Below are 23,238 nucleotides of genomic sequence, written 5' to 3'. Positions count from 1 at the left end.
ATATTGTTCGAAGAAAAAGGAACGGCCCATGTTCCAGGAGCCCGTGCCGTGTGGGTGCCTTCTCCCCACCTTCCCCGCCGTTTCCCCGCGTGCTCTCTCCCTCGGCGACGACTCAGTTACCGCCGCCGCCCTACGCGAGGTTCCCAGGTCTTCGTCGGGCCCTTCTCCGGCAACGAGCACCAACAAGGTATGCCCGCCCCTTGTATTCCCTTCCTTCTGTGCGAAGCCGAGCACCCGAAGAGTAATCTAAGCTATTCTGGCTTTTTTTTTTATAATCGGATCTGATCTAATTGCAAGTGTATACATGTATCATTATGCCTCCTAATTTCGTTCTTTTGCAAAAAAAAAAAAAAAATATCGGCGTACATGTGTACAACCATGTCCTTTGTTGGGTCCGCCCCTGCTCTTGCTCTGCACATATTGCTCGTTAATCTCATATATCCAATCAGTTGGATGGACTTGTAAAAATGGACACAGATTGCAATAATCTTAAGACAAATTGCCACCTAGGCGTCTTTGACTAAAAATTGTTGATATGATTCCCAACTTGGCAGTGTTGGTTACATTTGTTCAAATTCCCATAAGCTGCAATAGCTTTACCCATGTGACCATGCTCAAGCAAAATTCATCTCAGTTGAAGAAGCATTGGCCTGTTAGGAGGGGTGGGCATACTAAGAAGCTCTGACTGAAGTGGGCAACATATCCTGGAATCATAGCACAACTTGAATAAGAGCCCATCTGCAATTTGCGCATAATATTAAACAATCTGCAATGCTCAAGTTGAGTGATATCGACGGGCGAGTCAATTTGCCACTGCACAATATTCTGTTTATCGTCCCAAACTTGCACATGATCTTGCTTATATTAGTGTGGTAGTTCTTTTGTACGCCACAATTGCTGTAAGTGATACTTGCAGATATGATCAATGGTGGAAAAGATAATTGAGCACTACTAGCCAAGCCAGCTAGGTTGGGGGTGTTAATGCCTTTATGGTGCTATTGGTGGACTGATAGTAATGTACGTTTGGTTGATAGCTGCATATTTTTCCATGAAACTGGCCATAGGTTGCTGCAGATGGTTCCTTGTATTGCCCAAATCCGGTGCACTAGGCCAATCATTCTGGCTAAGAACAATTTATCCGTTGAGGGAACAAAAGGGGGGAAAGGATTCTTCATCCTTACACATATTGCTATTTTTGTTAATTAGAAAGAAGCCATTTGTTGTTATCAGAGGTGCATGAATCCACGGCACTGGTCTGTGTGGATCGAAAAATTCTATGCCACTGAACATTTATAGTCTTATCTAGTAACATTAATGAATCTATCTTGCTCAATTTACAAAGTGAATAGATTAGAGAAACTTGAGTTGTCCCATAGTGTCCATGCGAGTTAGAACCCATTCTATTTTCTAATTAAAAGATTATTTCCGTACCCTTTTCTGTAGTAAAACTGGCTTAAAACAATACACTTCACAACCATATTTGTGTTCTATATTCAGTTAGTCACGTTTTGCTCTCTCTTTCACATGAACATGCACCTATGTGGGATATGGCTCTATCTAGCTTGTTCATATAAGAAGCCATTGTGATATGGTTACTATAGCATACATCAGAAAGACCAGGCACGTGTTCTATTGTATACAAGGACAGGGCACCAGCTATTTGAAATTTATAAGTGCATGCCATAATGTTATAACTGTATAAAAATTCTTTATACAGCAAAACACTCACATATGTGGGATATGGCTCTTTGTATGTTTAATATCAAGAAGGGAAGGATATGGTTGTTTACTCACTTATGTGTTAACATAGTATGGTTTACTATTTTCACCAATCTGACTAATTTTGCAACAACTGTACATTCAGAGATCTTCCAGCTGAGTTTTCTTTGTACCTCCGTAGGCAGCATCACTTACATCAGTGACCTTTCATATGCCTAATGTGTTCCCTCGATGTATACTTTACGTACTCCTGGTTCAGCTGTAATTGTCATGCACAGTGCGTTCTCTTATTGATTTATTATTACAATGAATCAATTATGGATCATCAACATTTGACAATATCAAATGAATAGATGTGGGAAAATGGCTGTGCATTCTTTCCTTGGTTCATACAAACGCCATTGTCAGCTCATATGTTATATCCAACTTGAAACTATATCTTACTTTCTGATATTATTATATAATTTCATTTATTCTTGAATGAAAACTTGAGCTAATGAAAAAAAATGAAGAATTAGTGTAATGGACTAATGATTTACCTTACATCAGCAGATTTTGTGTAAAGATTGTGCGAGCACCATTCACTTTTCATTAGTGTGAAATTAAAGCACTTCAAGCATGAGGTCAGTACTCCTAGTTTCTCCATCTCTGAATTTCTGTTACAAACAGTTTATGGAGTCTGATGCATATAAACAAGACCCATTCATTTGTAACTCTCTACCTATTCATTCTCAGCTAGTACTCATGTTTGAACTTAGCAATTTGTAAGCAATGGATCAGAAAAAATGTCTTATAAGGCCTATGGCATAGTTCCCCTTCTTGTGTTCTTTGCACTTCTGTACAGTAGTTTTACTTTTCTTTTAATAAAATCCTAACAGTGGGGGCCTCCCCTGCTGTATTTATTATAAAAAAAGGCCTATGGTATATTTATCATTTCTATGCTGAAATCTGACACGCTAAACCTTTTTTTCTCTTCTCATAATCTATTAAGCAATGCAGCACTTTTGTCTAAGGACTACCTACTTCACTCTTACTACTATATTGTACCAGTGTTACAGTTTACATTGGACATACAGGGAGATTAAGATATAAATTAAGTGCTAACAGAATTTGCATGTATATGACTCATGGACCATATCATTTCAAAATGTTTATACACTTTGGAATAATATTGTATTGTATTCTTATTGAGATGTTTCTGTGCTCTACCCCATCCTAAGTATTGCGAAAGAATATTTAAAACGGGTATATAAGCTACTCGCTAATATTTTTTGTTATGTTTGGTGCTTCCCTTGCCTTTGTGGATGGCGAGGTTGACAAATATTGTGAAATTGAGGGACTGTGTTATAACTTTGGTACAGCCTGGTTGTTATATCCAATTCCAATACACTTTGTTGTCAAAGTCTTTATTGATGAAATCAGTTGCATTTCATGAAAACAAATGGTAGTATTCACTTGAATGCGTGAACTCATGTTTTTATTTGAAATTAATTTATTTCCTTTCCAATACTAAATAGTGCTCATTTGGTTATTGTGTGATGAATATTTGAGAGTTAAGAACTGAGATGATGGAAGGAACATTGCTTTTCATCATGTATACAGACATTGCTTTTTTTTTTATTGGCACTACTTGCATTGATTTTGATTGGTTTCAGAACCTTGCATCTCAAAATTGGAAGGGTCAGTAGAGACAATATGTAAAATGTCTTGTCTTAAAAATGAAAAAAAAAACATCAATTGACTCTGTTTCTTGTGATGGCACTCTGAAGGAATGACTTCAGAAATGTGCATATCTCTTGTTACATGTATCACATATGTGATAGGTCCATATTCTTGTGGCCATTTTCTTGATTTAGCTTCTGATGATGCTTGGACCCTTTTCCTGTAGCTCTCGCCGTGTGAAGTGGAATGAGGACAATTTGTATGAAATTGAGTCAAACAAACCAGTGAGGCAGAAGATAACAGAGCCAAAGACACCATATCACCCTATGATAGATGATGATGGTAGACATCTTGCCACCTGCATCATACTATATCTGACCACTTTAAGTACTCGCTAGTGTGCACATGATTATTTGGCTCACTTCTTGTCTTCTAGGGTCACTGTCGCCAACACGTCCTTTCGACAAATGTCTTGATGAGACTGTCCAGGCTGAAGCTATCTTAACAGCCTTAAATGGTGTGGCTTCTTCAAGCAATAGCAATTCAAAGGATGACGGTTGGGGATCGTCAGATTATGATACAGATGCCATAGAACAAGATGATGGTAAACTTCTTGCCCAGCTACTACAATTTTATTATTCTGGTTACAGGACTGTGCTCATATTTGTTCTCTTATTCGTTTTGGTAAGACAGTTAAACGGGTCAAATTAAGATAACATAATTATTTCTTCCTCTGTGAACAAGAAAAGTTTAAAAATCAGTCTTGATTATTATGTATGTCCTAGCTAAAGATGGGCAGTTTGATGTTTGGTTGGCAGAGTAGTTCACACTTTCATTTATTTCCACTAGTGAAACAATGCAACTCCATTCTGCTCTAGCTTCCTTAAGTTCATAACTGATCCAATTAATTAGACACATTCTCAATTTCCTAGCATTGGACAAGGCAAACCTCATTGTTCTTGCTGTTCCTTAAGCAAGACAGATTTCATCTTAGAACCCAAGGTACATATATGGCACGAACAAATGTTAAATACCATGCCATTATATCATTATAAAGTGTGATCTACTATTACTTGTTCACTGCTGTCGTAGTACACAATTAGCATTGCACTGTTCCCAGATGTTTCAGCAGTGTCTTTTTGTAATACAATTGGACATACTGTGATATGTTTGGTTCCATGTAGACCCAGAAGCTGACACAACAAGATTGAGTTTCAAGGAGCATCGCCGTGCCCACTACGATGAGTACCACAAGGTTAAGGAACTGATGAGCACTGGATCCCTTACTGTTGAGGAGGCCGATGAGGATAACAGAGCTGCCACCAACACCGAACACAAAGGCGTGGGGAAAAGAGCGTTGAATGACGACATAAAGTCCTCACCGCAAACATGAGGAGTTCATATGAAGGTCCTGATTCCTCTGTTATTTACAAAGCTAGGACAGCCCATCGAGGCAGAAGCATGCAGTTTGCCTAAGTATGCTAACAGTGCTTTGTGTGTGCTGGATCAGTGATTTGGCACTGGGTGCTTTATTGTATCATTGTATGTGCAATACAGTTGTTGCTCTTGTTTTGTTTTGAGATGCTGGTGTGCCAAAATTGCTTTGATGACCGAGAATTGTAGTGGAGTTGGCTGCTTGGTCGAATGTTCGTTGCTCCATTTTGGTTGGTGACTCAACATTTTTAACTGAGAAAATATGTTTCAACCATGGCAAACTGCTTGATGCTGAACTCAGTTATCCTTTTTTTTAATTTGGCATAATCTGTGTTGAATCAGTGTGATTATTGGTGTGTTGTTGCGCTAGATCGAATTTTACCAATTGGACTAGGGCTATGCAATTGCGAAATGTGTTACTTGACGAGCCTACAGAGCGTAAAGGTGTGTAATTAGCTTGACGGGCCTTGAATTCGAGGTGAAGTGGGCCAAGAACCCAAGATAGGCCAGAAGCAGAAGGTGCCACGACACGAGCGCTCTACTTCGTTAGCGAGCTCCTGGTCGAATCCAAGGCCTGGTATCCCAATCCCAATCCCAAAATACAGTAAGTTCATTACCGACATGCTCATCACCTCACGCAACCTGCTGTCCAAGAGCTGAAGAGCATCTGATTTTAGAGGTTCTCTCTGTCTTATTGGCCGAGGAAAGCAACCTTCCTTTCTAGCTCGGCAATCTGCGGCCGATCTTCTGTTAGAGGTTGCACGTGTACGTTTCACAGGAGTCTCGTATTCATGGTCAGCATGGGTCATCTCAAATACTCCCTCTGTCCCCAAATAAATCAATTCCTAGAATCCGTGTCAGTCGAACTTTTTAAGTTGACTAACTTTATAAAAAAAAGAGTAACAATATCTATGATATAAAATGAGCATATTATGAAAATATATTCCAGGGTACATCTAATGATATTAGTTTGATATCATAAATCTTGATGTTTTTTCTACAAATTCGGTTAAAGTTTAAATTTTTTGACTTAAGACAACTTCAGAAATCTATTTATTCAGGAACAGAAGGAGTATTTGCCAGGGAAGTCAATCAAAATGCTGTCCACTGCTGTCCATAGAGATGTTCTCGCATCTTATGGGAACAATTTTAGTTTTGGACATGTTAATGGTGAGTCCTGATTCCTGAACGACATGTGAAGCCTTTCAGGATGCCTCACGAGGCGTGTGGTTCTGAAGCACAGGGATCAGCGAAACCCCCAGCATCATTCGTGTACAGCAAGCGAACATCTCCACAAAGCTTCCCTTTGGCAAACTTAAACACGCAATGGCGTGCACTCGCGCGACCCATCCGCACCCTACCGGAGAGGAAGAAGAAGAAGAGTTGCCTAAGGCCGGTGGTTAGGGTTCCAAGAGGGGTTCGCTCATCTGTGGATGCAAAAGAGGGTTTGTGGACGGTGGGAGATGGGTGGGGCGAGAAGACAGGGGCGCCGTACGCGGGGGGCGGTGGGAGATGGCGGTGAGGACGTTGTGCCGAAGTGGTTGTCGGCAACCGTGTGATTGGGGGAGGACAAGGTCGAGGCGGGCGGCGGTGGAAGGCGGGTGAGGCGGCGGGAGCCATCAGCTGCGGGTGATGGAAGATCGATGGAGGAGGTGGCGGAAGAGGGGTGCGTGAGGCAGCATGTGCGAGCAAAAGCGGGACAAGGGCGGTGCAGGCAAGGAGGAAGAAGGGTGGCGTGGTTTCCAATCGCGGCACCCATCGCGGGATGTCGTCGTCCATGTAGCGGTATATCACTCAAAGGCAGATCCTTATTATACATAGATAAATCAGGACATGACATGCAGTTCATTATTCAGAGCGTCCTCCTCATGCTCAAACCTGAAAGCTGAGATCGATCAAAGCGAGGAAATGTACTCCACCAGACCATCGAGAGCCAAACTAGCTGCTCCTCCCTCAGCAACACACTGCTTCGCCTGCGTCATCAGAAGCCGAGCCCTCTCCCTCGGCCCCTGATGCGGGCCCAGTTCCCCAGCCATCAGCCTTCTGATCATCCTCGCCATGGCTGTCCTCTCGAGCGGCTTCCCGACCTCGAACCCGACGCCCCACTGGTGCGTCACGTACCTCGCGTTCACGATCTGCTCCGCGAAGCACGGCTGCACGAGCATGGGCACCCCCTCGGAGATGGCCTCCACCATGGAGTTCCAGCCGCAGTGCGTCCAGAACCCACCCACCGCCGGGTGCACCAGGACCTCCCTCTGCGGCGCCCACGCCACGATCTTGCCCCTGTGCCTCACCGTCTCGCGGAGCTCCTCCGGGACCCGAGGCACCTCGTCCTCCGCGTCCGCGTCCGCGCCGGCGCCGCCGGCGCCGCCACGGACGACGGAGCCAGGGCGGAGGACCCACAGGAACGGCACGCCGCTGGCCGCCAGCGCCCACGCCGTCTCCTCGAACACGGCGCGGTCCACGCGCGCCATGCTGCCCATGCTGACGTACAGCACGGAGCGCGGCGGCCGCGCGTCCAGCCACGCCAGGCAGCTGCAGTCCGGCGCGTGCTGGAACTGCCCTCGCCCGGCCCCCACGGCTGCCGCCGGGGACGCCTGCAGGTGCAGCGGCCCCACCGCGAAGGCCGGGCGGCCGGACAGCTCGCGCCGGATCTTGGCCAGCTCGCGGCCCTCGATGCCCTCGAATGTGTTCAGCACCACGCCCGCCGACGACGCCCGCACGGCCTCGGCGTTGGAGGTAATGAAACGGAGCACCGTCTCGTCGTCGCTGCCGTCCATGCGGATCAGGTCGCGCACGCGGAGCGGCTCCAGGCCCGGCACCACCTCGTCCAGCCGCTCTTCTGCATGCATGCAAGAAAGTAAACACTATTACCAGTCGGTGGCACAAAGATTACAGAGTGTCTTCCACGGAGATCGAAGAACGTGCCTTTGATGGGGAGGTAGCCGTCGGCGACGAGGCGCGGGGTGTCGAGCATGCTGAGGAACGTGGCAGCGCCGTCGGCGCGCAGCGCGAGCGCGGGGACGGCGACACGCGTGGCCGCGCCCAGCATCTTGTACCACTGCCCGTCGACCACCACGCAGGCGACCTCGCGCGGCCCCTGCTGGCCACCGGTAGTAGTACCGCGCGCCAGCAGCTCCTCGGCGAGGGCCGCTTGGAACGGCGCCTCGCAGGCGGCGTTGAGCCCGATCATCTGCTCCACCATGTCGGGGCTGGCGACAACGTCGGCGGGGAGGGACTCGCGGATGGACACGAAGGTGATCTCCGGGTGGCACGTCGGGTCCGGCGCGTTGAAGTCGGTGTGGAGCACGGTGACGCCCAGGCCCCGCGCGCGGAGGAGCTCCCCGAGCTGGAGCATCTGCGTGGTGTGGCTCCCGAACGGGAACGGGAACATCACGACGCGGCGGCCGGTGGGAGCACGTCCGTCGCCCGCCATCGGTGCTGCTGGTGTGGTGTGCTGCGTGCTGTCTGAGAAAGATTGGTGTCGGACTGTCGGCTGATGACACTGGCATCAGGCTTTCCTGGCAAAGGTTGGCGAGAGAGGAGCTGCATTGGCATGCAGCTAGCCTAACGAGGCATGTGAAGAGGAGGTTGCTTGTGCCGTGTGTGCTGTCGTTACCGTGCAAAGTAAACAGAAAGGCGAGCTTTTGCCGCTGGGGATTAAGCCTAAGAGACAGACGTTCCTTGTTCGGACTTCCAGTCGCACCAAAACTCTCTGCAATCCTGCTTTGTTTTGCTTCCAGTCAAGTGTTTGCGTGACAATGTGCTAGAAGTAACACATTTGTCTTTTTTTGGATGTTATATGGTGCCAAAAGGATTCACACGCCCGGACTCATATGCACACTGACATCTAACGCTCTGGAAGTTTAAGGCTCTGGAAGTGCGGTGTTGTTTGACACCTGTTGGTGTATCCCAATGTAGTTTGTTGTGCACAGTGGCATTTTTTTCACTTTTGTTTGGTAATAAACGAGACGGCTTCATAACGAACAGGACATTCTGCTAATTTCAGCCCAGGAGAACGACAAGCTATCCTAGCCCATGAACATGACGATAGGGCCTCCGCCCCCCAGGGGCAAAGCCCACACCACCTTGTAATGTTTGACTTAAAAACAACAATCATATAAGGTCTCCTATTTGTGAGTGGAGGGAGTAGCTTATATTTTCAGTGAGGTTGCACATATGTGCTGATAAAAGTAGAATTCGGGAGCTCAAACAAAATGTGGATGTAGAATTTTGTATCAAAAGCCTCACAACTAGGTTTCTCCATCATGTCCGAACAATACAATGCTAATAATTTGAGATGTAATTTCTCTCTCGAACTTATCACGTATCACTAGTTGGCCTAGTAATCCATCAAACCCTAGAACTAAAATTGAAGAAATACACCACAAACAAAATTTCATCTCAGTTCACATTTTAGGCTGATTTCCAAGAAGCTGTCCGACTAGATTAGTCACCTGGAGAAGTAATATGGAAAGGACAGTGAGAACTCAACTGAATTGAGGGGAAAGTGAATGCTAATTGAATGTCATTGTGGGTAATTCTAGTTTCTGCATTGGTATAGACTAAAGCAAAGTGAGACAGGGAGCCTTAGGCATCCAATCTGAGCTATTTTATGCTCCAATAAATATGAAGGCACGGTAAATACTAGATCCATGCAAACAAGTGCAGTTCAAACATATGATGCCATAGCTAGAACATGGAAAATTATATATAACCAAATTTATTAGCTTCTTAGACATGAATCCCAAAGGAAAAGAGAGCAGTACCTTTTGAGGCTGAAGCAACGAAAAAAGGGGGCATACCCAGTGCAGAGAGCTCCCGCTCTGTGCGGGGTCTGGAGAAGGGTGTCAGTGGCAAGCCTTAACCTCGCCTGTGCAATGCGAGAAGACCGCGACTCGAACCCGGGACCTTCCGGTCACAGGCGGTAAGACTCTACCGCTTGCACCAGGCTGAAGCAAAGAAACAATAAAAAATTATTTTGCTGTAGAAACCAAGAACTAATGAGGTTGTCTTTTTCCCATAGCACTAGTCTATAAAGATCAATACTCCTTGGTGCTAAAATATGTGTCCCAGTAACAAGCACAAAAGTGCAATACTATAGATGTCTCCAAATTCAGCATTTCACATTTTAAGCTAGTTCATTCATTGTAAACAAATTATCTTTTTTCACTGATAAAAGCTATAAAACTGCTGAAAACAAGATGAACATTCAATATGGAATGGACCAAGAACACAGAAACAAACTTGCCTGCCAATACTTGGAAACACATCGATCAATGCAGCTGTTCTCACCCATATTGAGCTCAGCATCTTTGTGCCTAGAGATACAGTGAGTACAATCTAAATCAATCACATATAATTCATGAGTTCGTGTATTTAATGACACCATGGCAATGAATCCAAGAAAGCAAACTTTAATACTGGGAGGTGCTATGGTTGTCTTAAATAGTTTAAATGTATCATATGATTATCTTCATGTCACACACTCCACACCAGGGCACACCCAAATTTCATTACTTGTAGCAATGAAATTACAGAGTTTACGCAAGCAAGTGTTTAACGATGGTAGCAAACGATGCAGATATAACAACTAGACAGTAACAGAGCATAGGGCCCCTTCACTTTTTGCTAGTGCGCAAAACATAAAACTACTGGTCACCAACGTGAGCCAACAAACTTCAGCCAAACCAACACACCCAGCAAAAGGCAGCTACTACGGACAACACAACACTAGGGGTGCGAAAACAGGCTAATACATCAAGAAGGTGCCCACTTAATTACTTGTGCAGTTATGTCACTTGCTTATCAGCAAATCTTCATACCACACATGGGTTAACAGAAGCACATATAACATTGATCTGATGTACTTCACATATACAAATGCTAATACCAAAAAAAAAAAGAAGGAAAGATGCAGATGTAACAGCAATTTAGAGAAACGTAAAGGATAATGAAAAAATACATGCTAAATTCAGGTGTACCTCTTCTCGATGCACTTGTCAAAACATGTATGTGTAAGCCTGTAATAGTGAAACAAAGATGGAATATCAGATAAACTGGCAGACATAAATTTATCCATTCTAGAGTTCAAAGTGTAATGCTGCTTCCTGCAATGACTTCGAATATGATTTGATTTAAGAACAAAAGACAATGTCACATACAAGACAAATTCCAGTGGTATAAATAGAAAACTGAACTTCAGCTGCTGCATCAAAGCTCAAAGCTCCTGATATAGTTTAAGATAGAATCAAAGAAATATCACTCACCGATTGAGAAGGTCAACCCTATACTCCATCTCTTTCTCCACCAATCCAAACTTCTATTGAGACGCATAAAATGAATGATCTCAGAAAAGCTTCAATTAATAATTAAAAATCTGAATGCAATTGTTTACATGTAGAAGAAGCAACCAGAGGAAAAGATAGAATAAAGCATCTCACGTAAAACAAATTTGAAACTGAATATCAGAAAACTTTGGAGATCAATGGTCACACTAATTGCTACAAATCCTACTTGTTCTTAGACATCACCACTTGAAACCATCATCTACAAAAAATTCCTGAGTAGTGCAGAAATATTTCTCTCTCTTGAAAAATTGGACTAGTATAAGCTGTGCAGTTATTTGGTCAGTGTGCAATGCTACTCGATGGAAAGGCAAATATGAAAAAGAAAAACATTCTCTACTTAGTATCAGTATAACATATAAAGTAAATAAGTGTAACTGTCTAAGCAATATCATAGTTCAATTGATTTTGTTCCCCTTTCAAAATCACCCAAATCATCACACAGTGCATCAGTATCAGGGTTTCTCATGGAAGTCATGTAAAATTCACCTCCCCAAGCATCATTCTCAACCCGTATACTTTATTTCTTAAAAATCATAGTCATGCTTTCCTCTTAGTTTATTACAGGGTGACAAATCTAGGCAGCACAAGGTGACAAATCGATCTTAAGGTACAAATTTACTTGCTCAAACCAACTATTTGGCATGCTTGTTCGTTTGAGCGAAATAAGAAAATCCTCGTTTCCTCAGATCACCGTGTACAGCAAAGATATAATTTGAACTCGGGCAAGGTAATCTGCAAAGAAGGCGCACACCTGCTCCTTCTGCATATTGGTCGGCGCAGCACCCGCGGCCATAGTTGCAGCTCACTTCAAGAAAGCAACAGAGAGCAAGCAATCAGGGGATCGGGTCAATCTAAGATCCAAGAAAAACGAGAGCCCAGAACCCAAGCAAGATGAAATGAGAGGGGGGCGCGAAGCTACCACACCGGATTGACCAGCAACAGGGGCGCGGTGGCGCTGCTGACGGATGCCGCCGGCGGATCGCGGAACGGCCAGCACGATGACAGCAGCTAGGGTTCCGATCGAAGCGGACACGATGAGCTTTTGCGCGAAGACGAAATGCGATGTGGGCCTACAGCCCTTCACGGCGGCCCATAAAACTGCCTCATATTTTTTATTTTCAATTTGTTTTCTAAAAAATTACCAAAATAAAAATATAAAATTGTATCCTTATTGGACCCTTATTTCCAATTGAAATGGCATGAAAAATTGCACCAATTCAATTTGCGGAATTTCATATGCAACCATTTGAATCAGAAGTATTTCCTTTTATGCATAGAGCTTCTTAAAAAATCATAACTTTTTTTTTCTCAATCTCGGATGAAGATAAAATTGTAGGACTTGTCGAAAGATTCAACTTTGCAGTTCACGGCCTTTTCTTTTAAAGCAACCGTGCTGCTGAAATAATAGATATAATGTTCAGAAATACAAATATAGAACTAAATATTTTATCAATTATTTTGGCTTCAAATGAAAGAATGTTGTGCCCTTCGAAGACGTAGATGTCCTTGAGCAATAGAAATTTCATATAAGTTTTATCTTCATATGAGGCTATGTGAAAAGTTGTGATTTTTTAATGCTACTTAGGGTGTGAATAAATCGCTTTTTTTAGCATGTGAATAAATCACTTTTGATGTATCAATTCACTAAGATGAAAATGTAACTTTCTTAAATCTTACTATTATTAATTGGAGGCTCCAACGGAGGCATCACGTTAACTCTCACCAGACGCGCTAGGAAAAAATATAAATCCTAGAAATTCTCACAATAATCAGAAACATCTAGAGGCTCCAACGAAGGCATCACATTAACTCTCACCAGACGCGCTAGAAAAAAAGATAAATCCTAGAAATTCTCACAATAATCAGAAATATATGGTCTTTAATATGGTAGACTCTAATCATCATCTCCAATAATAGCCATTGGATCTATTGTAATTTATAAAAAAATTACCCACCTCTACCATTATGAAAAATATATAAAGTAACCCCCTATTTTTGCATATAAATTACTCACCTCTGCCATTACGAGAGATAATTCAAAATAACCCCCTAAATTTATATATAAATTACCCACGCATGTCATTATGAAAAATAATTCAAAATAACTCCCTAAATTTGTATCTAAATTATCCATTTTGTCATTATGAAACATAATTCACAAAACCCTCTCACATTGCATCTAAATTATCCGGCTCTCTCAAATCTATATGTAAATACTAATATATGCTATTACAAAAAAATCAATATTCATAAAGTATGAGACATATATTTCTAAATTATAAATTTCTATAACTATGAAATTAAATAATCACAAAGCTATGTTTGACCATGTATATACGGGACATATATTTCTAAATTACAAACTTCTACAGCTGTATAATTAAATAACCATAATGCTATATTTGATCATGTATACCAAGTAAACTTACTATTACTAATTGGAGGCTTCAACGGAGGCACCACGTTAACTCTTACCAGACGCGCTAGAAAAAAAGATAAATCCTAGAAATTCTCACAATAATCAGAAATATATGGCCTTTAATTTGGTAGACTCTAATCATCATCTCCGATAATAGCCATTAGATCTATTATAATTTATAAAAAAATTACCCACCTCTGCCATTATAAAAAAATATATAAAGTAACGTGCTAATTTTGCATATAAATTACCCATCTCTGCCATTATGAGAGATAATTCAAAATAACCCCCTAAATTTGTATATAAATTACCCACACATGTCATTATAAAAAATAATTCAAAATAACCCCCTAAATTTATATCTAAATTACCCATTTTGTCATTATGAAACATAATTCACAAAACCCTCTCACATTGCATCTAAATTACCCAGCTCTCTCAAATCTATATGTAAATACTAATATATGCTATTACAAAAAATCAATATTCATAAAGTATAAGACATATATATTTCTAAATTATAAATTTCTACAACTATGAAATTAAATAATCACAAAACTATGTTTGACCATGTATATACGAGACATATATATTTCTAAATTACAAACTTCTACAACTATATAATTAAATAACCATAATGCTATGTTTGACCATGTATACCAAGTAAACATATATACATTAGGATAAATATTTATTTTAATAGCTTATAAGCATGGAAAATGTTTATTTGACAAACCACATAGAAATAACATAACACCGGCAATTCCCTTTAAATTATAATAGTACTCCCTAATAATGAATTTCATAAGTTGTTTTAAAAACTTTATACATTGTAACTAAAACATTATGTCATATCAATATTAGTAATTAAATTTTTAGCGCTCTATGATATATAAAATAATACTTCGCACGTATAATTCTGTGATATAACAAAATTCAACAAGTTCAGTGGTAGGGCACACTCTGAGTTTCTTAATTGCCATGTGGAAAAAAATATTACTAAGATCTAAACTCTTTTTAATAAAAATAAATTTTGAATAAAAAATAAAAAACACTAGAGTTTCTATTTAACATGTGGAAATATTGTACAACTTGGTTAAAATCGAAAGCTAAACTATAATTTGTGAAGTCACAGAAAGGTATGTAATAAGAGTTTATATATCTTATGATTAGGTTTAAACTAAATGCATGTCAGGCTAAAAAAGATAAATACTAGAAATGCTAACTAGAGGTCTTTAATGGAGTCTCTACGTTAGTCCTCACGAGACACAATAGGAAAATAAATGATAGATTCTAGAAAATTTTCACAAAAATCTAAAACATTTGACCACCAATTCGGTATAACCTAATCATCATTGATAATAATAGCTATTGGATCTATTCTATTTTCTAAATAATTACCCACCTCTGCAATTACATAAAACAACATAAAATAACTCATGACTCTATATTTAAACTTCCCATGTATGCCATTAAGAAACATGATCTAAAGTAGACCTAAATTTGCATCTAATTACCCACGTACTCCTATTACAATAAATAATTTATGTAACCCAATTTTCATCTCATTACTAAGAAAGTTAAATATCCTCTCAAATATACATCTAAAAGATAATCAATATCTTCCATTAAAAATTGTTTAAATAACCATAGAGCAGGTAGATGTTTGTACATTACCCACTTCTATTAATATTAATATATTAAGATTTGATTAATGTAAGCATACCTATTGTGTCAGTATAACATGAGTGATAAATCTATATGTTATTGTTAATATATTAATGATGCTAACATTTTTTTAAAAAGCCATATTAGTAACCATGACATAATTTATATAGGTTGTTACTTTATCTATATTTATATATTTTAACTAAATGTTTAACACGTCTATATTGATAGTATAACCATAACTGCACGTATAATTTCTTGATAGGAAAATTCAATCATCTTAAGAATTATGGGAGACTACTGATGGCTATATATTTTTGGCCCTTTAACATTACTCTAGAGTAATTCGATCATTAGAAGGCCTAATAGGATTAAAAATTCTCTTAAGATTAGCACTATTGCCCCCATCCGAGATCTCATTTCAAGCTCTATCACTTAGGTGACATGGTGCAAGTTTCAAATGACTGCATATGCTATTGTAGTATTTAGAAATGTACTATACGACCTGAAATCCTTATTTTAAAATAGTCCAAAATGTGAGTTAGTAAAAGATACAATAAGCACAAGAGTTTTAACTTGAGAAAAAAAATTTGTAGCAGTCAATAAAAATAAAGTTAAAAGTCAAAATTCAGATTCATGACTTAATATATGTGATGCAACAAGGGTCACCATTGTTAATGGCAGGGTTGCAAACTAATTGCATGTTAAAATAAACAAGGTGTCATGCAAAGTAAAAATATGAATATGCATGAAATACATATATAAGTCAGTCCCTTGCAAAAAATAATTAATAAGTTTTTTATCATTAGATATAGACTATAAAATATCTATTATGTCTATTTTGTAGAAAGTAAACAAAGAAAAAATACAATATAATATAAGTAATTTTTTATTAATCAATAAATATATATTAATAATACATCTTTTAAAATTCTAGCCTGTGTGTGAGAGCACGAGTTGATGGACTAGTAAGCACAAATGGAGATAAAGTTTATATAAAAAAATTATAGAGCTCAACAAAATCTAAAATTTTATAATTTATATCTAATAACATTTTGATTTGAACATTGTCCCATGGGCTACATGACCCCCTTCTATAGCCCAACATCAACCCATATGCACTTACTACATTTTTTTTCTTTTGCATAAAAAACCTATTAAAACTGCAAAATTACAAGTACTATCTTTTGAACATGCAGCTCAAAGATGAACATGCTTGCACCCGGCGACATAAAATCCAATGTCGGGTTGTTGGCTGCATTTGGCTGTAAAAAGATGCCAATATCGAACGGATATTCATACCCACAAACTACAGCGAGCACCATACCGTTCGTTAAGATCACATCACACTGAGCTGAAGTGCTGAACTGTGCAGCGGCCTGTGGATAAGCCGCTTGTGGACGCCACGAGCTTCCGGTTCCGGTTCCGGGCCAAATACAAGAGCCGGCAAGCCTGAAAAGAACCACAAGAATCCTTGGCCCCCCGTACACGCAGCGCGGCGCAGCCACACACACGTACACCTACTCCCGCAGCCATGGCATCAGTAGGCTTCGGCACGGTCGCGCCGGCCGTGGCATCGCCGGCGGCCAGGACGACGAGTCTGGCCGGCCGCTGCGCACGGCCCTCCTCCACGGCGCACGTCCCCGCCGCGACCAAGGTCGTCACGGCGGCGTCGGCGGCTAAGCAGCAGGAGGAGAAGGGCCTGTTCGACACCATCTTCGGCGCGCTGTACAAGGAGGAGCAGCTGCTGGAGACGGACCCCATCCTGAACAAGGTGGCGGGCAAGGCCGCCGCCCCGGCGCCGAAGAAAGCCGCCGCCGCCGCTCCGGAAGAGAGCGGCGGCAACGGCGGGTTCAGCCTCGGCGGATTGTTCTCCAAGCCCAAGACCAAGAAAGGGTGAACGTTATTAGCTAGTACTAGAACTCGAATTGTTTTATGCTGCTCCTACTTGCTGCTTGCTTGTGTAATTGTAATCCTCGGATCGGAGGGAGGCAGGGAGCCGGCGGCCTTGTGCAGCTTGTTCTCAGCCGCCTCCATTGTAAAGTACTCTGTTTATAACATTGATTCAGAAGAGCCACATCACCAAGCATCCAAATCAGAGCACCATATCCATATCCAACGAAACTGGAGCAACAACAACCTCACGGCAGCAGCAGTCGAGTGGCTTAATTTTCTCCCGCAGGTTCGCTGCTGACTTCTGATCACTAGCATATGCCCATACCATTTATATCTGATAATTCAAAAATATTTTCATCTAGTCAGAACTTCTAAAGTTCGATGGCACACTGCAGCAGTGGACTCTGCACTCCATGGATGGCCTTCGTCGTTTGGAATTGAGTCTTGATTTGTTTTTGTCTTAAAAACTTTACTTGCTTTGATGCGTTGAGTTGTAATAAGTTGGTCTTAATCCTCTTCAAAGAGGATGAAGCCGGAAACCTCTTTCCATTATCTTGAAAAAAAGAAGCAACATGTAGTAAACGAATTTTCTAGTCAATGCAGGAGATGAGGAGAAATAAAGGCATGCGGCAATGCGAATTATCTTCACTAGTTGGTTTTGGACTCCCTCTATCTAATAGTAGTAATAATTAATATACATGACGTTTTTGACACGCTAAAAAGACACAAACCAGTCTACTTTGTTTGTCCAATAGACCAATACAAAGAGTGGCAGTAACCTGTTTTGTTGGAGAAGAACGATTGCGACAGACATACTCTGTTCACCTCTTATCTCTTAATAACTGAATTCGACACCAACTCTACCTTTGAAACATTGTATTGGAAGACCCCTCAGGAGTCAGGAGCCATCAGGAACCAACTCTAACTTTGTAGCAGGTGGTGAGGAGCTTACTGCTAAGTGCTACCCTTAACTCCTGGTGAGGTTTCCGTCCCAATATGGCGATGTTCATCTCTGCAGTGTTGAGCGACCTTACCAGGAGATCCATGTCTTTCCTGATCGACAAGTTCTCGACGGCGGCAATGTCGGAGGAAGACTCTGAGCAGCCTTGAGAGGCTTCTCCTTTGGGTTCGCGTCATCGTAGAGGAGGCAGAGCAGCGGCACGTCACGAACCAGGCCATCCTCCGGCAACTCAACCAGATGAGGAAGGAGATGTACAGAGGGTACCATACGCTTGACGATATCTTCCGATGCCGAGACCATCAAGAGCAGACGGCCAAAGATCAAAGCCAAGCTGTGATGGTTCCGTCGTCAAACCTTCACAGAAACCGATATCTTGAGAGACTACTTTTAAAATTTTCTGACAAAAGACGTTAACTACTAAACAAAATAGTTATGTGAAAATAATTATTTTTGGTTTGATTTGTAAATAGCATCCGTTGGCACAAGCACACTATTTCAGACACCACAGAAACCGAAATGGAAAAGCAGGAAAGAGAAACGGAGAGAGTACATCTTATTTTGTTCTACCTCTGAATCGAAGTCATGAGAGACAACAATAAGACGATCATCTCTGAATCTGTTGAATTCTCTTCCTCCTGGAGCAGGAGACCATTCGCTGTGGCCTCCGCACCTCACAGTCCCACATGTAGTTGTAGTGTGGTGGTGTATGTGATCTCCATGCGACAACTTCCATCCTCCTACGAGGTGTAACATTGTTGCTACCAGACAAGAGATCTCGAATACTCATCTGGGGGCCTTCGTTTTGAGCCTTGTCCTGAACAAAATCTGTTTCATAGTCATGAAGAATCACCAGATATTCAGGAGACGTCCTGTTTACTCTTCGGACATATACCCGCTGCAAACCCTGCCAGAAATCAGCGCATTTCTCTCCGTGGAGCAAGGTGTTATTGAGCCGCTTGAACTTTTTCACGCTTGCAAGAGCCATGCTCCAGAAACGGGCGTCGAAATTGGCTTTCAGTAGCCCGGTCAAAACGGTTGCGGCCAAGAACGACCCGTGCATCTCATGCGCCAAGTCCATGGCCATTGACGCCAGTTTCGGGTGGTCTTGTGTGTCCATGCTACCAAACGTACGCACCTTGAAGAAGTACCAGTACTCTTCTGGTGTGAGGAATTTTACTTCCAGCGGTTGCGTTGTTCCAAACCTTGCAATCTTGTCTGATCGACTAGCGACAATAATTTTACTTCCACTGCAACATGCTGTTTGCAATCAGACTACAATTTCCTCCAGACATCTTCATCCATGCCACCGATTAGTTCGATTATCACCAATATCCTTGCTTCTCCATTGGCACGGCTACGATGCTTGATTACATCACAGTCACTTAGAGTTGCCACTGTCCTGTCATCTCTTGCACCACATTGTCTGAAACACATGATCTGAGAGAAGTGGTCACGCACTCTTTCGTGGTTGCAAGCGTGCTCAATCAGGGTGCTCTTCCATATCCTCCTCGGGCCAACAATGGGCAGGACACCTGGTTTCCATCGATGGGAACCTCTTCTTGCAACAGGAATTCCATGATTCTTGCCATCTCCATTTGGCGACCGAACATGCCATGGGTCCAGAATCAGGTACATGCTGTAGGGCTGGCGGCACTGGCGAGGGCATCCACTCAAGAACACGTCGAGCTCACTCGTATCTCTGATGGCGGCCTCTAGGCAGCCAAGAACTTGTCTGAGCTGCTCTTGTTCGCTTGAGCTGCTGCCGTCGCTGCTGAAGCGGATCCGCTATTGTATATTAGCTTCAAAGTATTTTTTTTTTCTTTTAGATTACAGCTCTAGGCTAGAATATGCCCCATACATTTGCATCTGACAATTCAAAAATACTCATCTAAGTCAGACACACAACCTTAACGTAGCCTTTAAGGAAGTCGCCACCACGAAAGACGCGGTCGCTGCCGCCGCTTCTAGGCCCCTCTCCTATCCCCCCACCCCCACCCCCACAGTTTTTCTATCCAGTTGCTTAGAGTTTAGTTTAATAAATCTTCCAACAAAATAAGATGATTTTTGGTCCGGATCGTATTTCCTGCGATGACTTCAGTGATTTCCACGACGAGATCGCCGTTGCAGCATCGATTTCATCGGTAAGTGGCCAATTTATGGCCTTTATCTGCAAGGGGAGGGGTGCTTCTGGGAGCCCCCTACGAGGACAGCGACTTCGGGTTCGATCTCATCGTCGATCATTGCGGAGATGAATTCAAGGTCTCAAGGTGATGAATCTGCGGCCTATGTCGTACCTGATGATGCAACTGTCGATATTCTTTCAGCGATTTAGATGCGTTTTGGACCGGTTCCGAAGTGTTTGATCTTGCGGCATGTCCGCAATGTTTTCGGATTGGTTGTTGGATTCGACATAAGGACTGCCCTTTGGCTCTGGCGTGTGAGGGAAGCCATTGGGGAAGAAGACGATGGAAAATCTTGATAGAATATTAGTTTTTATTTCAGATTTTTATATATAATTTGGAGATATACCGTGCCAAGATTTAATATAATTCTCGTCCGCAAAAAAAAGACACACAACCTTTAGGAATCTACCTATATAAATAAATGGGTGACCATTTTCCCCCCTTTCGTCGTGCGAATACCAATGGAAATGGAACAAACTAGCCCACTTAGTAAACGATTTTTCTAGTCAATCTAGACGTTGGAGAAGAGTAGAAATAGAGGCATGAGGATGTGCGAATTGTCTTCACTACTCGGTTTTGTACTCCCTCTGTTTAATAGTAGTAATTAATAGGTGCTCAAATTCAGGTGTTCTTATTATATATACTAGTCCATCAACCCGACTCTAAACAATATATCTAAATGTAAAGTAAAAACTATGTATTTACAAAACTCAAAACATCTTATAAGTTGAAATTGAGTGAGTACATTTGGCTAATAAATAATTACTTATATTAAATTATATGTTTTCTATTTCTAACATAATAGACATAATAGATACTCTATCATCTATATCTAGTTATCATAAACTTATTAATACTATTTTTTCAAACAACTAATATACATTTTTTATATCTGTATCCATATTTTTCCTTTACATGGAACCTCTATATATTTTAGATATGCAATTACTTTGAAACCTTACCATTAATCATGGTGGATCTTGTTGAATCATGTATCTTATGAAGTCATGAACTAAATTTTGATTTTTTTAAATTTTATTCTTATCATCTACTACGGATTTTTTCTCTCCTCAGTTAAGTTGAAACTCTTGTGCTTACTGTATCTTTCATTAGCTCGGTTGGAAAACCGGGTTTCCACCGGATAGGACGTGGAGGGATCTTTGCCCAGCCGGGTGCCCTAGGCGAAGGTTAGGAAGATGGTAGGTGGGCCTAGGCAGAATTAGGGTTTCATAAATATATTCACCAAACCTCTTACACAGGGCTCAAGTCCCCCTTTTATAGTACACTGTTGGCCACTTTCCTTCTTTACATTCTTGCCCTAAGACAGCTAAGGCACATTTTTGGAATATCACCTTGCCAATACAAACTGCTAGGGGTAATCTAGGTACTCTCATCCCAAACCGCCTCTGCTTCTTGGGCCACGCCTGCGGGCTTGCAGACGGCCCACGGCCCAGCGTTGCATCGCCTCCGGGAGCTTCTTCCTTCCCGGCGTAGGTCTTGTGATGGTACAAACTTCTTCTGAGTCAAATGTATTATGTGATTCATAGAAATTAGTAAGTAAATCTCAAATATATGATCCTCCAGATAAGGAACCACTTCAGAAAAATCTCATACGACAAACGCAATGATCACTTTAGATTTTCAGATTGACTAGCCACTTGTATCATGTACAACTACTGAATATCACTGTCTAACACAAACTTGAATGGCAGAACGCTAAGTCAAAGTACATATTGTAGTCGCATATTACTTCTACCCAATCAACACCAAATACATAATCCCACAATAATCATTGGCTGCTCAAAAATTTTGGCACGAGATATGTATAATTTAATCTGCAGTTGCTAGCTTTTGAAGAGAGGCAAGCTTGCCCACAAATCAAAGCAAATCACAGCAGCGCCCCCTGCAGCATCCATGCCACCACCTCCACCACCACCCATGCCGCCTCCCCGCGACGCCCGACGCAGCTGCGCCACCTCCCCACGGTCCCGTCGGCCTCCCTGCGCCGGATCGGAGTTGGGAGAGAGAGAGAGAGGAGAAAAGCTCGCCGGAACCCTAGATCCAGGAGGAGGAGGGCCTACCTCGTCGGGGTCACCGCGCCACTGGATCCGCGCCGCCATCCATGGCGCGTCCGCGCCGCCACGCCGCCGGGAAAGGAGGGGGCGCCGGATCCGGGGAGAGGGCGTCGGATCCGGCGAGGGGGCGGCGGATCCAGCGAGGGGGCCGTCGGGGTAGGAGGGGGCCATCGGGGAAGGAGGGGCCGCCGGGGAAAGGAGGGGGCGCCGGATCCGCGCCGCCACGCCACCGGGAAAGGTGGGGGCGCCGGATCCGGGGAGAGGGCGTCGGATCCGGTGAGGGGGGGCCGCCGGAGAAAGGAGGGGGCGCCGGGGAAGGAGGGGGCGCCGGGGAAAGGAGGGGCGGTGGATCCGGCGAGGGGGCCGCCGGGGAAGGAGGGGCCGCCGGGGAAAGAAGGAGCGGCCGGGAGAGGAGGAGAGGGAGGCGGCGCCGGCGGGGGGAGGGGGAGCTGGCGGGTGTTTGGGGCGGCGGCTGGCAGGGTTAGGGCTAGCACTTCTTTGTTTATTTATTTATTTTATTAATAACATTTTTCTGTGCGTGCATAGATTTTTTCTGTGCGTTTTTAAAGAACCGACAGAATAAATTGCTTTTTTCTGTGAGTTCTTTTTTTCGTGTGTCTATTGTCATGCACAGAAAAATCATACAATTATTCTGTGTGTTTTCGTATTTTTCTGTCGGTATATTTTGGAACCGACAGAATAATCGTAATTTTTCTGTGCGTACCGGAAAAAACGCACAAAAAAATTCGTCACTCACAGAAATATTCGAGTTTCCAGTAGTGTATAGTTTCAAATGAAACAACTCTGCTTTTAGTAATGTAGCATTCTGCTTGATATCCATATCATAAGATTTAGATGAGGCACCAATGAA

General features: G+C 42.4%; 4 protein-coding genes and 1 pseudogene across 5 annotated transcripts; 2 read left to right on the top strand and 3 right to left on the bottom strand.

Moving 5' to 3' along the window:
* The first annotated feature begins 30 nt into the window (after positions 1-30).
* On the top strand, positions 31-5,096 carry LOC136545411 (protein phosphatase inhibitor 2-like). The gene is made up of 5 exons (XM_066537431.1): positions 31-187; positions 2,272-2,342; positions 3,608-3,723; positions 3,818-3,985; positions 4,566-5,096. The coding sequence occupies exons 2-5, from the start codon at positions 2,338-2,340 to the stop codon at positions 4,772-4,774; spliced, it is 498 nt and encodes a 165-aa protein (XP_066393528.1). The 5' UTR covers positions 31-187; positions 2,272-2,337; the 3' UTR covers positions 4,775-5,096.
* Positions 5,097-6,654: 1,558 nt separating this feature from the next.
* LOC136545409 (DIMBOA UDP-glucosyltransferase BX8-like) lies at positions 6,655-8,908 on the bottom strand. Its single transcript, XM_066537427.1, has 2 exons — positions 7,744-8,908; positions 6,655-7,657 (listed from the first exon to the last, which is right to left on the bottom strand). The coding sequence occupies exons 1-2, from the start codon at positions 8,249-8,251 to the stop codon at positions 6,711-6,713; spliced, it is 1,455 nt and encodes a 484-aa protein (XP_066393524.1). The 5' UTR covers positions 8,252-8,908; the 3' UTR covers positions 6,655-6,710.
* Positions 8,909-9,023: 115 nt separating this feature from the next.
* LOC136545410 (mitochondrial import inner membrane translocase subunit TIM10-like) lies at positions 9,024-12,218 on the bottom strand. 2 transcript variants are annotated; one of them, XM_066537429.1, is made up of 7 exons: positions 12,090-12,218; positions 11,917-11,970; positions 11,085-11,137; positions 10,800-10,838; positions 10,067-10,136; positions 9,585-9,767; positions 9,024-9,272 (listed from the first exon to the last, which is right to left on the bottom strand). In XM_066537429.1, exons 2-6 carry the CDS (start codon positions 11,956-11,958, stop codon positions 9,666-9,668), a joined length of 306 nt encoding a protein of 101 aa, XP_066393526.1. In that variant the 5' UTR covers positions 11,959-11,970; positions 12,090-12,218; the 3' UTR covers positions 9,024-9,272; positions 9,585-9,665. The 2 variants fall into 2 exon arrangements, with proteins under 2 accessions (XP_066393526.1, XP_066393527.1); XM_066537430.1 differs by having other exon boundaries at positions 12,085-12,212.
* Positions 12,219-16,685: 4,467 nt separating this feature from the next.
* On the top strand, positions 16,686-17,329 carry LOC136545408 (uncharacterized). The gene has a single exon (XM_066537426.1). The coding sequence runs from the start codon at positions 16,787-16,789 to the stop codon at positions 17,150-17,152; it is 366 nt and encodes a 121-aa protein (XP_066393523.1). The 5' UTR covers positions 16,686-16,786; the 3' UTR covers positions 17,153-17,329.
* A 1,384-nt stretch (positions 17,330-18,713) lies between these two features.
* On the bottom strand, positions 18,714-22,538 carry LOC136543488 (putative disease resistance protein RGA3; annotated as a pseudogene).
* Positions 22,539-23,238: the final 700 nt, after the last annotated feature.

This window comes from Miscanthus floridulus, chromosome 3 (genome assembly GCF_019320115.1).
Source record: "Miscanthus floridulus cultivar M001 chromosome 3, ASM1932011v1, whole genome shotgun sequence".
Lineage (NCBI taxonomy): Eukaryota > Viridiplantae > Streptophyta > Magnoliopsida > Poales > Poaceae > Miscanthus > Miscanthus floridulus.
The sequence above is the reverse complement of the archived record's forward strand: the minus strand, read 5'-3'. Positions and strand labels throughout refer to the sequence as shown.

What these genes read in the sequence shown, in the direction of transcription:
- LOC136545409 (XM_066537427.1), bottom strand. Translation starts at nt 8,251, where the DNA reads ATGGCGGGCGACGGACGTGCTCCCACCGGCCGCCGCGTCGTGATGTTC. An exon ending in CGGCTACCTCCCCATCAAAG is followed by an intron (nt 7,658 to 7,743) that starts GCACGTTCTTCG and finishes GCATGCATGCAG; the next exon opens with AAGAGCGGCTGGACGAGGTG.
- LOC136545408 (XM_066537426.1), top strand. Translation starts at nt 16,787, where the DNA reads ATGGCATCAGTAGGCTTCGGCACGGTCGCGCCGGCCGTGGCATCGCCG.
- LOC136545410 (XM_066537429.1), bottom strand. Translation starts at nt 11,958, where the DNA reads ATGGCCGCGGGTGCTGCGCCGACCAATATGCAGAAGGAGCAG. An exon ending in CCAATATGCAGAAGGAGCAG is followed by an intron (nt 11,138 to 11,916) that starts GTGTGCGCCTTC and finishes GCGTCTCAATAG; the next exon opens with AAGTTTGGATTGGTGGAGAA. An exon ending in AGGGTTGACCTTCTCAATCG is followed by an intron (nt 10,839 to 11,084) that starts GTGAGTGATATT and finishes TCACTATTACAG; the next exon opens with GCTTACACATACATGTTTTG.
- LOC136545411 (XM_066537431.1), top strand. An exon ending in CCCTATGATAGATGATGATG is followed by an intron (nt 3,724 to 3,817) that starts GTAGACATCTTG and finishes CTTGTCTTCTAG; the next exon opens with GGTCACTGTCGCCAACACGT. An exon ending in TGCCATAGAACAAGATGATG is followed by an intron (nt 3,986 to 4,565) that starts GTAAACTTCTTG and finishes GGTTCCATGTAG; the next exon opens with ACCCAGAAGCTGACACAACA.